This window comes from Bombina bombina, chromosome 2 (genome assembly GCF_027579735.1).
Source record: "Bombina bombina isolate aBomBom1 chromosome 2, aBomBom1.pri, whole genome shotgun sequence".
Lineage (NCBI taxonomy): Eukaryota > Metazoa > Chordata > Amphibia > Anura > Bombinatoridae > Bombina > Bombina bombina.
The window spans coordinates 679,583,837-679,597,356 of NC_069500.1; the positions used below are offsets into that span (position 1 = coordinate 679,583,837).

A 13,520-nucleotide genomic window follows, 5' to 3' on the forward strand; every position below is an offset into this window, starting at 1 on the left:
ATCATCAAGGAGGAACTCGGAGTTCCTTGGCCATGATAGAGGTAGCCAAGATTATTCGGTGGGCGGAGACTCACAACTGCTATCTGTCTGTGATCCATATTCCAGGGGTGGACAATTGGGAAGCTGATTTCCTGAGCAGACAGACGTTTCATCCGGGGGAGTGGGAACTTCACCCGGAGGTATTTTCCAGCTTGGTTCTCAAGTGGGGGCAGCTGGAGCTGGATCTCATGGCGTCTCATCAGAATGCCAAGCTTTGGAGGTACGGGTCGAGGTCAAGAGATCCTCGGGCTGTGCTTATAGATGCTCTGGCAGTTCCTTGGAACTTCAGTCTAGCGTATGTTTTTTCTCTCTCTCTCTTTCCACTCGAATCAGACAGGAGAGTGCGTCCGTGATTCTTATTGCTTTGGCGTGGCCTCGCAAAATCTGGTATGCGGATCTGGTGGAGATGTCATCTCTTCCTCCTTCGAGACTTCCGTTAAGGAAGGACCTTCTACTTCAGGGGCCCTTCCTTCATCCAAATCTTGTTTCTCTGAAGCTGACTGCTTGGAGATTGCACGCTTGATATTATCTAAGCGTGGTTTTTCTGAGTCTGTTATTGAGACTATGATTCAGGCTCGTAAACCTGTGTCTAGAAAGATTTACTTTAAGATATGGCGTAAATATCTGTATTGGTGTGAATCCAGAGGCTACTCTTGGAGTACAGTTAGGATTCCTAGGATTTTGTCTTTTCTCCAGGAGGGTCTGGAGAAGGGTTTATCTGCAAGTACCTTGAAGGGTCAAATTTCTGCTTTAGCTATTTTGTTGCACAAGCGTCTGGCGGATGTGCCAGATGTTCAGTCTTTTTGTCAGGCCCTGGTTAGAATTCGGCCTATGTTTAAGTTTGTTACTCCTCCTTGGAGTCTAAATTTGGTGTTTAGAGTTCTTCCACAGGCTCTGTTTGAGCCTATGCATTCTTTGAATATTAAGTTGTTATCCTGGAAGGTTTTGTTTTTGGTTGCTATCTCTTTGGCTCGAAGAGCTTCGAAGTTTTCAGTGCTGCAGTGTGAATCTCCTTTCCTTATTTTTCATTCTGATAAGGTAGGTATGCGTACTGCCTTAGGTTTCCTTCCCAAGGTGGTTTCGGATAGGAATATTAATTGAGAGATTGTTGTTACTTCCTTGTGTCCTAATCCTTCTTCTAATCCTTTGTTGCACAACTTGGATGTGGTGTGTGCATTTAAATATTATTTGCAGACGACTAAGGATTTTCGCCAGTCTTCTTTATTTGTTGTTTTTTCTGGAAGTGCAATGGTCAGAAAGCTACGGCTACTTCTTTCTTTTTGGTTGAGGAGTGTTATTTGCTTGGCGTACGAGACTGCTGGACAGCAGCCTCCTGTGAAAATCACGGCTCATTCCACAAGGGATGTTTCTTCTTGGGCTTTCAAAAATGGAGCTTCTGTAGAACAGATTTGCAAGGCTGCCACTTGGTCATCTTCTTTTCGGAGAAAGGTTCTTCAAGCAGTGGTGCCTTCTGTTTAGGCTAACTGTCTTGTCCCTCCCTTATAATCTGTGTCCTCTGGCTTGGGTATTATGATGATCCGTGGACTATAAACCTCAGGCACCCTCTACACTTTATATTACTTCCTTTCTCCTTTCCCTTTGGGGATTGGTATTTAACAGCTTTTAACAGCTTTGCTGTGGTGCTCTTTGCCTCCTCCTGCTGGTCAGGAGTGATATTCCCAACAGTAATTATGATGATCCGTGGACTCACCGTGTCAAGAAAGAAAGAAATTTATCAGGTAAGCATAAATTTTGTTTTTCAAGGTAAAAATCTTTTTGGCTCACAATTAGATTCTATTATCTCCATTGTTACCGGGGGTAAGGGAGTTTTTCTGCCCCAAGACAAGAAATCTAAGGGTAAATTTAAAGCTCCCAATCGTTTTCGTTCCTTTCATCAGAATAGAACAGAAAACCACTCCTTCCCCTAAGGCATCTGGCTCTAATTGGAGACCATCTCCGAATTGGAATAAATCCAAGCCTTATAAGAAACCAAATCCTGCCCCTAAACCAACATAAAGGTGCGGCCCTTAAGCCAGTTCTTCTAGTAGGGGCAGACTAAAGCTATTTCAAAGAGTTTGGACAGACTCTGTCCAAAATCAGTGAATTCAGAATATCATTTCTCAGGGGTATCAAATAGGATTCAGAATAAGACCTCCCTTGGGAAGGTTCTTTCTTACCCATGTAGCAAAAACCCAGTAAAAGCTCAAGCCTTTCTGAAATGTGTTTCAGATCTAAAACTTTCAGGGGTAATTGTCCCAGTTCCACAGCAGGAACAAGGATTGGGTTTTTATTCATATCTATTCATTGTACCAAAGAGGGAAAATTCTTTCAGACCAATTTTGGATCTGAAAACTTTAAATTGTTTTGAATGAGTCCCAACTTTCAAGATGGTGACTATAAGGACTATTCTGCCTTTTGTTCAGCAAGGTCACTTCATGTCTACAATAGACTTACAGGATGCTTACCTTCACATTCCGATTCATCCAGATCACTATCGATTTCTGAGATTCTCTTTTCCAAACAAGCATTACCAATTTGTCGCTCTTCCGTTTGGCCTTGCAACAGCACCAAGGATATTCTCAAAAGTTCTAGGTTCCCTTCTATCTGTAATCAGAGAGCAGGGTATTGCGGTGTTTACTTATTTGGACGATATCTTGGTACTAGCTCAATCTTTTCATTTAGCAGAATCTCACACTAAACAACTTCTGTTGTTTCTTCAAAGACATGGTTGGAGGATCAGTTTACCAAAGAGTTTCTAGATTCCTCAGACAAAGGTCACCTTTTTAGATTTCCAGATAGATTCAGTGTCCATGACTCTATCCCTAACAGAAAAGAGACAATTGAGATTGGTTTCAGCTTGTCTAAACCTTCAGTCTCTATCATTCCCTTCAGTGGCTATGTGCATGGAAGTTTTAGGTCTCATGATTGCAGCATTGGGCGCGATTCTTTTCATATGAGACCTCTACAGCTCTGAATGTTGCACCAATGGTGCAGAGATTATACTCCGATATTACAATTGATATACTTAAATCCCAACACTCAACTCTCTCTGACTTGGTGGTTAAACCATCACCTTATTGTTCAAGGGGCCTCCTTTGTTTGTCCTACCTGGACTGTGATCACAACAGATGCAAGTCTCACAGGTTGGGGAACTGTTTGAGGGTCTCTGACAGCACAAAGAGTTTGGAATCCTCGAGAGGCGAGGTTACCAATCTATATCTTAGAACTCTGTGCTATTTTCAGAGCTCTTCAGGCTTGGCCTCTATTAAAGAGAGAATCGTATATTCAGTTTCAAACAGACAATGTCACAACAGTGGCATATGTCAATCATCAAGGGGGGACTCACAGTCCCCTAGCAATTAAAAAAGTATCTTTAATACTTTCTTGGGCGGAATACAACTCTTGTCTAATCACTGCGATTCATATACCGGGTGTAGACAATAGGGAAGCGGATTATCTCAGCCGCCATCCAGATGTGTTCTATCAGATTGTGCAGATGTGGGGTCTTCCAGAGATAGATCTGATGGCTTCTCGTCTAAACAAGAAACTTCCCAGATACCTCTCCAGGTCCAGGGATCCTCAGGTGGAATTGATGAATGCTCTAGCAGTTCCATGGTTTTACCAACCTGCTTAAATTTCTCCACCTCTGGTTCTTCCAAGAGTGATTTCAAAGATCATAATGTAACAATCTTATGTTTTTCTGATAGCACCAGCATGGCCTCACAGGTTCTGGTATGCGGACATTGTCCTCATGTCCAGTTGCCAACCTCAGTCACTTCCTGTAAGACCAGACCTTCTTTTTCAAGGCCCGTTTTTTCCATCCAGATCTCAAATTTCTAAATTTGAAGGCATGGAAATTGAACGCTTAGTCCTTTGTTATAGAGGTTTCTCTGACTATGTGATAAACACTATGATACAGACTCGTAAGCCTGTTTCAAGGAAAATATATCACAAGGTTTTGAAAACCTATATTTTATGGTGTTCCACTCATTATTATTCTTGGCATTCTTTTAGAATTCCTAGGATTCTACAGTTTCTTCAGGATGGTTTGGATAAAGGTTTGTCTGACAATACTTTGAAAGGACAAATCTCTGCTGTTTCTGTTTTATGCTTATCTTCCTGAGGTTCACTGTTTCATACAGGCATTGACTCATATCTAACCTGTTATTAAATCTCTCTCTCCTCCTTGGAGTCTAAATTTGGTATTAAAGGAACAGTCAACACCAGAATTTTTGTTGTTTAGAAAGAAAGATAATCATTCCCCAGTTTTGCATAACCAACACTGTTATAGAAATACACTTTTTACCTCTAATTACCTTGTATCTAAGCCTCTGCAGACTGCCCCCTTGTTTCAGTTCTTTTGACAGACTTGCAATCAGTGCTCACTCCGGGGTAACTTGACATGTATGAGCTCAATGTTATCTATGTGAAGCACATGAACTAATGCCCTCTAGTGGTCAAAATGCATTCAGATTAGAGGCAGTCTTCAAGGTCTAAGAAATTAGCATATGAACCTCCTAGCTTTGTTATTATTATTATACTTTATTTATGAAGCGCCAACATATTCCGCATCGCTGTCCATGGATACAATTCATATAAATAAAACAGTACAAGACTTGTAAGAGACAGGACAAAATTTAAAAACACATACAGGAGGGACTGAGGGCCCTATTCTCATGGGAACTTACAATCTAGAAGGGTAGGAGGTTGAGAAACAGGAGGTGAGTACTGCAAGATTGAGAAAGATGTTAATACAGAGTTAGATGAGGGAAATGTTAGGTAAGTTAAATTAATTTATTATTAAGTTGGGTGGTAGGCTTCTCTGAACAGAAAAGTCTTCAGATAACATTTAAAGGAAGAAAGATTAGGGCAAATCCTGACAGCACGAGGGAGAGTGTTCCAGAGGGTAGGTGCTGCACGACAGAAGTCCTGCAGTCTAGCATGAGAGGAGGTGATAGTCGTGGTTGCAAGAAGCAGGTCATTGTTGGATCTTAGTGGGCGGGCTGGAGTATACTTGTGTATTAGAGAGGATAGGTTGAGGGGAGCGGCGTTGGTGAGAGCTTTGTATTTAAGGGTGAGAATTTTGAATTTAAAGGGACAGTAAAGTAAAAAAAAAAAACTTTCATGATTTATATAGGGCATGTAATTTTAAACAACTTTCCAATTTACCTTTATTACCAATTTTGCTTTGTTCTCTTGGTATTCTTAGTTGAAAGCTAAATCTAAGAGGTTCATATGCTAATTTCTTAGGCCTTGAAGACTGCCTCTAATCTGAAAGCATTTTGACAGTTTTTCACCACTAGAGGGCGTTAGTTCATGTGTTTCATATAGATAACATTGAGCTCAAGCGCATGAAGCTCTTAGGAGTCAACACTGATTGGCTAAAAATGCAAGTCAGTCAAAAGAACTGAAATAAGGGGGCAGTTTGCAACGGCATAGATACAAGGTAATCACAGAGGTAAAAAGTATATTATTATAACTGTGTTGGTTATGCAAAATTGGGGAATGAGTAATAAATGGATTATCTACCTTTTTAAACAAAAAAAAATTCTGGTGTTTACTGTCCCTTTAATTCTGCTGTGAATGGGGAGCCAAAGAAGGGACTCGCAGAGAGGTGCAGCAGATAAAGCTTTAGCTTTCAACTAAGAATACCAAGAGAACAAAGCAAAATTGGTGATAAAAGTAAATTGGAAAGTTGTTTAAAATGACATTCCCTATTTAAATCATGAAAGGTTTTTTTGGACTTGAATGTCCCTTTAAAGACTTTGCAGGCTCCTCCTTTTGAGCCTATGCATTCTTTGGACATTAAACTACTTTCTTGGAAAGTGTTATTGCTAGAAGAGTTTCTGAATTGTCTGCTCTCTCTTGCGAGTCTCCTTATCTGATTTTCCATTAAGATAAAGCTGTTTTTGCGGACTTCATTTACATTTTTGCCTAAAGTTGTGAATTCTAACAACATCAATAGGGAAATTATTGTTTCTTCCTTGTGTCCTAATCCTAAGAATACTCTTGAAAGGTCTTTATATTCTTTTAAGAGCTTTGAAATATTCTGAGGCTACTAAAGTTTTCAGAAAGACTTTTAGTCTATTTTTCTGATTTCAGAAAGCCTCTGCCATTTCTTTGGCATCTTGATTGAAACTTCTGATTCACAAAGCTTATTTGGAGGCCGGGCAGTCTCTGCCTCAGAGAAAAACAGCTCATTCTACAAGATCAGTTGCCACATCTAGGGCTTTGAACAATGAAGCTTTAGTTGATCAAATCTGCAAAGCAGCCACTTGGTCTTCTTTGCATACATTTACTAAATTTTACCATTTTTATGTTTTTGCTTCTTCGGAAGCAGCTTTTGGTAGAAAGGTTTTTCAGGCAGCTTTCTCAGTTTGATTCTAGTGCCTATGATTTAATTTTTTTTAATTTTTAAGAAAACGTAAATATTTGTTTGGATTTAATTTCTCATCGGAAATAGCTGTTTTTATTTTATCCCTCCCTCTATAGTTACTCATGGACTTCCAAATCTTGAGTATTATATCCCATCAGTAACTAGCTTGTGGACTCTCCCCACCTATATGAAAAATGAATATGAAAAGAAAAAATAATTTATGTAAGAACTTACCTGATAAATTAATTTCTTTCATGATGGAGAGAGTCCACAAGACCACCCATTTTTTGGTGCTATGATTTTTTTGTAAAAAGCACATTATCCTGTTCCTCTTTGTTATGCTTTTACTCCTTATACACCTCACTAACTTGGCTATATAATAAACTGAGGTATGAATGAGGTGGGTGGGGTATTTATAGGCATTTGAGGTTTGTGAAACTTTGCCCACTCCTGGTAGGACTGTATGTCCCATCAGTAACTAGCTTGTGGATTAATTTATCAGGTAATTTCTTACATAAATTATGTTTTATAACATACATCACTCAAAGAAGTGTTGGTTTCAAACTACAAAAAGCATCCAAATGTGAGGTAGCTGGCAAACATCTACAAAAATGTTTCAATTATAAAACATAAAAAACCTCTTGTAAAAGAACTAGTGGAGCTAAAGCTGTGTGTTGAAATTCACATTTTCTTCCACATATACTTCTATACACACTATCTGAGTATTGGAGGTTTAATTATGACTTATATGCCCCTTTAAACATGCTAAAATAAGTTTGAATGGAAAAGATATTGAAATTTACATTTCAACTGGAAGAAAATATAAATGGTCTGTAGCTGAAGAACATATAAAATATAAAGGATGGTTTACACACACGCTCACCAGACCCTTTGGGGGGCGCCTCCTAATTTAAATGAAATCAATAGATAAAACTAAATATAACAATTAGTATACATAAAAATAGTAAAACAATACATGTATTAAGAAATGCAACACAAATCAAAATAAAAAAGAACAAATATAAATAAAGTCCGTAACAGCCAATAAATAATTCCCAAAGAAGAGGCAGCACTCTGTCAAAGGACGGCCATCCTGGTAATCAGAATCTGTAGAGAGAGAAGCACAGAGGCGCCACCATGGCCTAGTACCACCAAAACATATGTGTGTAGATGCAGGTAAATGTATATACTCACAAACATGAAGCACCCAGCGGTGCTAGTAGGGCAGACTGGAACTTCGCAGTGGTCCAGCTCACTGAAGACCCTCAGCAGAAATCCAGTCAGAGTTCCTTGGAAAAGCCTGTGGTCATATGTCTAAGTGGACAAGAGAGGCAAACCAACATGGCACAATATCGTTTGAACAGGGGAAGATTGTAACCATAAGATTATACTTACAGGATACAATGCACCTCCAGGTGCAATAACAGCATGCTGGGACCTCACAGCCGCCCAGTAGACTGTTAACACATAGGCAATCCACCATCCACAGCAACCAGCAGAAAAAGATGCAGTGTTCCAAGCAAAATTGTTTATATGGTAATACACCACAACAGCAAGTGTATAGAGTTAAAAATTAAAAATACTTTATTACAAAGCAACTCGTTTCTCAGCCTCCTGTGGGCTATTTAATCAGGCTATAATAATCTTCCCCTGTTCAAACGATATTGTGCCATGTTGGTTTGCCTCTCTTGTCCACTTAGACATCTGACCACTGGCTTTTCCAAGGAACTCTGACTGGATTTCTGCTGAGGGTCTTCAGTGAGCTGGACCACTGCAAAGTTCCAGTCTGCCCTACTAGCACCGCTGGGTGCTTCATGTTTGTGAGTATATACATTTACCTGCATCTACACACACGTTTTGGTGGTACTAGGCCATGGTGGCGCCTCTGTGCTTCTCTCACTGTAGCTGAAGAACAACATCCATGCACAGTTATTAAAAAAAACAAACAAGTAATTAAAATACATTACAGTTTTCCAGTGTTAATCATTTGTCAGGTCAAAATATAGCTTAGTGTTAAGCTGGTGTCCGAGGGGTGATATGTTTAACATAAACTGAATGTGCCTAACTTTGCATCAAAATGCACATTTGTGTTGTCTAAGGCTTTCTTTATGTAGGTGTTATGAACTATTTTACTCCAGGATTGATTGGATCTAACAAGTTGCAGAAAGTTTGTTTTTTTATCACTTGTTTTTCTCTTTAGGTGTGTTACCGAGTTGTTATGCAGCTGTGTGGAATTTGGGAAAACCCAGCCCTGGCAGTGAAAGTCTTGTTTGAAATGAAAAACTGGGCTAAAATACAACCGAATGCAATCACCTATGGTTATTATAATAAGGTATGCAGAACTTCACATGCAAAAAGGATCTAGGTCACTTCAGTCAACTAATATAATCAAAGCATATAACTTACTTTCTTGAACATTAATACAGTAGTTTTAACAACTGAAAGCACCAGCAAATGACTACATATATGAAATTTGTAGAAATGTGTTTAGTTGTACAACATAATGCATTGTCAATGACCTATTTATCACATAAGCAGTGCATATTAGTTTCTGTAGCAAGGTCAACAGTAATGTTATTCTTAATGATGTATAATTACATGAGATTAAATTTGATATTGCTTATAAATGCAGAAGACAACTGCCTTCCAATGTAAGCTTATAACATATCAGTGATTTTAGGACCAATTAATTGTATTTTTGTTTCAGGTTGTACTGCTCAGTCCATGGCCTAGTAGTAATCACAGTGGAAAATTTATGTGGACAAAAGTGAGAAATGTGGTACATGGTTTGGCACAGTTCAGAAGGCCTATGAAAAGGTCATCAACGAGCATAAAGCCTGCATCTGTACCAGGTACTTGTGGAATTAGTTTTAGCCACTTCATTAATTGTTTAGTCACCGTTTCGGATTAAAACAAATTAAGCTACCCAATATTTATTATACATGCTTAGGAAGAGAGTACATTGTTTAGTTATGCTTCTTATGATAATACTGGAACTATACCTGAGGACTGTCTTTCAAACCTTGTGATCAAAATAGAAGTTGTGAGGTTAGAATTGTTATGGATAAGTGGATGATACATGTTTGCTGTTGGAATTCCTGCTGTGATGTGTTATATTGCTTTTTTTAAAATGGGAATGGTAGTAGTACTAAGGCAAAATTATTTGGATGTTCAGAGGCTAGGTGACTGTAAACCTTTATAATTATATAACATGGGAGTGGATGGCGGCTCCTTTTTTAATTAACCACTCTCTGTTTCTTTCATGTAATTAGCAAGAGTCCATGAGCTAGTGACGTATGGGATATACATTCCTACCAGGAGGGGCAAAGTTTCCCAAACCTCAAATGCCTATAAATACAGCCCTCACCACACCCACAAATCAGTTTTACAAACTTTGAAGTTAGTTTGTGCTAGATTCTACGTTGATATGCGCTCTGCAGTAGGTTGGAGCCCGGTTTTCCTCTCAGCGTGCAGTGAATGTCAGAGGGATGTGAGGAGAGTATTGCCTGTTTGAATTCAATGATCTCCTTCTACGGGGTCTATTTCATAGGTTCTCTGTTATCGGTTGTAGAGATTCATCTCTTACCTCCCTTTTCAGATCGACGATATACTCTTATATATACCATTACCTCTACTGATTCTCGTTTCAGTACTGGTTTGGCTTTCTACTACTTGTAGATGAGTGTCCTGGGGTAAGTAAGTCTTATTTTCTGTGACACTCTAAGCTATGGTTGGGCACTTTTATATAAAAGTTCTAAATATATGTGTTCAAACATTTATTTGCCTTGACTCAGGATGTTCAACGTTCCTTATTTCAGACAGTCAGTTTCATATTTGGGATAATGCATATGAATCAATCAATTTTTTTCTTACCTTAAAATTTGACTTTTTCCCTGTGGGCTATTAGGCTTGCGGGGGCTGAAAATGCTTAATTTTATTGCGTCATTCTTGGCGCTGACTTTTTTGGCGCAAAATTTTTTTCTGTTTCCGGCGTCATACGTGTCGCCGGAAGTTGCGTCATTTTTTTTGACGTTTTTTTGCGCCAAAAGTGTCGGCGTTCCGGATGTGGCGTCATTTTTGGCGCCAAAAGCATTTAGGCGCCAAATAATGTGGGCGTCTTTTTTTGGCGCTAAAAAATATGGGCGTCACTATTGTCTCCACATTATTTAAGTCTCATTAATTATTGCTTCTGGTTGCTAGAAGCTTGTTCACTAGCATTTTTTCCCATTCCTGAAACTGTCATTTAAGGAATTTGATCGATTTTGCTTTATATATTGTTTTTTCTATTACATATTGCAAGATGTCTACGAGTGACCCTGAGTCAGAAGCCACTTCTGGAAAAATGCTTAACTGAGTTTCAGTTCTACCAAAGCTAAGTTCATTTATTTTAAATGTTATAAATGTTTATCTTTAGCTATGGTTTGTAATAAGTTATTATGATATACTTTTACATGCAGATTCCATTAGTATTTATGCTTTATACATTTCCATTCTTAAGTACAAGAAATGTTTAGAAGATTTATAAGAAATATTTTTTCTGATTAAGGCTTTGTCTGACTTCGTGCCTTCTAATACAATTTTTAGGTCTTTTTCACTTCTTTTTTAATTATTGAAGTTTCAAATGACCAACAACATACTGATTTTTCCTTCTCTGATGATGATTTTTTCTCTTTCAGAAATTCTCTTCATCAGATATTGACAAATCTACTTTTTTATAATTTTTTTATTAAAGTACATTTGTTCTTTGTTGAAGAGGTGTTGATTATTTTGGATATTAAGGTAACTAGTTCTTTAAGACTAGCTGACACTATTTCTGCCTTTTTTCTTCTGTGATTTCAGAGGTTTTCTTTCCAATTCCCCATACTAGGGAATGGAATAGGCTGAGAATTCTCTTTTATTCCTTCTTCAAGGTTTTAAACTATATTCTTTGCCAGCAGTTAAATTCAATTTGGAGGGTTCTCCAATTTATTGGGGCTATCTCTACTCCTACTAATTATGCTATTGTTTCTATAGCAAAATAATATTTATTTTCCTTTATATAGTTGTATCTTATTTATGGAAAATTATTTAGTTTCAGGTACTTTTCTTGGTCCTGTGATATTGCAATTGCTTCATTTTTTCTGTTTACTTTAAGATCAAGTATCGGATTATGATTTATTTTAGCATTGTTAAAGGGACAACATTTACTAGACTAGGTGCTGTTGCATTTGTCTTGTTGTTTTGCATTTTGCAAGTCCTCTGTTTTGACTGGTCCTTTAAACTGGACTATCATGCTAATGATTTCATTTGTCTCTTCATTTTATTGAATATATTCGCAAATGAGGGTTAATCTATGTCTTTAGCTATTTTAGCTAGAAGAATTTTGTGATTTTTAAAAAAAGAAAATCCATATTTCTTTTGTTCTAAGATAATCAATTATTTGTTTTATAATTGGATTCAATTCTTAACTGTTACTATGGGCTTCAAGATTGAGTTCTAAGACTAAAACTTTAAGCTTATACTAGTTTGGTTGTTCTTATTAAGGAACGAATTCCTGAGTTCTTTCCCAAGTAACATGTTTATAATTGGGGTTCAAAATCAGCTCCCTAATATTGCGATGTACGTGCCGTATTCCAGCTTGGCTGGTAAGGGGCAGGTTAAGACTTCTTTGAAATTTATTTGGTTCTATTTTGTCCAAATTTCTTTGATTTTATTCCAGTAAGGCTAACACTTTCTTTAAGTGTGTTTCTGTCCTATATATTTTGGATACTGTTGTAGCATGGCTGGGCACCCATGGGGTTCAAGCGCTGCTCAGACCTGGAATCTTCTGGGGTTTTTCTTCCAGTTCCTTTTTTAGGAACTAGGTTTTGGAGTTTTATTCAAACTATTCTGTCTTTTTATGGTCACTGATAGCATTATTTGTTTTCATTAGATACAATAAATGCATATTTCTTTCATGTAATTAGCAAGAGTCCATGAGCTAGTGACGTATGGGATATACATTCCTACCAGGAGGGGCAAAGTTTCCCAAACCTCAAAATGCCTACAAATACACCCCTCACCACACCCACAAATCAGTTTTACAAACTTTGCCTCCTATGGAGGTGGTGAAGTAAGTTTGTGCTAGATTCTACGTTGATATGCGCTCCGCAGCAGGTTGGAGCCCGGTTTTCCTCTCAGCGTGCAGTGAATGTCAGAGGGATGTGAGGAGAGTATTGCCTGTTTGAATTCAATGATCTCCTTCTACGGGGTCTATTTCATAGGTTCTCTGTTATCAGTCGTAGAGATTCATCTCTTACCTCCCTTTTCAGATCGACGATATACTCTTATATATATATATACCATTTCCTCTGCTGATTTTCGTTTCAGTACTGGTTTGGCTTTCTACAAACATGTAGATGAGTGTCCTGGGGTAAGTAAGTCTTATTTTCTGTGACACTCTAAGCTATGGTTGGGAACTTTTTTAATAAAGTTCTAAATATATGTATTCAAACATTTATTTGCCTTGACTCAGGATGTTCAACATTCCTTATTTTCAGACAGTCAGTTTCATATTTGGGATAATGCATTTGAATCGATCATTTTTCTTACCTTTAAAATTTGACTTTTTTTCCCTGTGGGCTGTTAGGCTCGCGGGGGCTGAAAATGCTTCATTTTATTGCGTCATTCTTGGCGCAGACTTTTTTGGCGCAAAAAATCTTTTCTGTTTCCGGCGTCATACGTGTCGCCGGAAGTTGCGTCATTTTTTACGTTCTTTTGCGCCAAAAATGTCGGCGTTCCGGATGTGGCTTCATTTTTGGCGCCAAAAGCATTTAGGCGCCAAATAATGTGGGCGTCTTATTTGGCGCTAAAAAATATGGGCGTCGCTTTTGTCTCCACATTATTTAAGTCTCATTTTTCTTTGCTTCTGGTTGCTAGAAGCTTGTTCCTTGGCATTTTTTCCCATTCCTGAAACTGTCATTTAAGGAATTTGATCAATTTTGCTTTATATGTTGTTTTTTCTCTTACATATTGCAAGATGTCTCACGTTGCATCTGAGTCAGAAGATACTTCAGGAAAATCGCTGTCTGGTGCTGGAACTACCAAAGCTAAGTGTATCTGCTGTAAACTTTTGGTAGCTGTTCCT

At 38.1% G+C, this 13,520-nt stretch overlaps 1 protein-coding gene across 1 annotated transcript in view; it reads left to right on the forward strand.

The window, feature by feature from the left end:
- The window catches only part of DENND4C (DENN domain containing 4C), a 474,079-nt gene that overhangs the window by 246,253 nt on the left and 214,306 nt on the right, over window positions 1-13,520 (forward strand). The window contains 2 exon segments of the mRNA XM_053702651.1: window positions 8,616-8,747; window positions 9,123-9,267. Of these exon segments, the coding sequence (XP_053558626.1) occupies window positions 8,616-8,747; window positions 9,123-9,267 (277 nt within the window).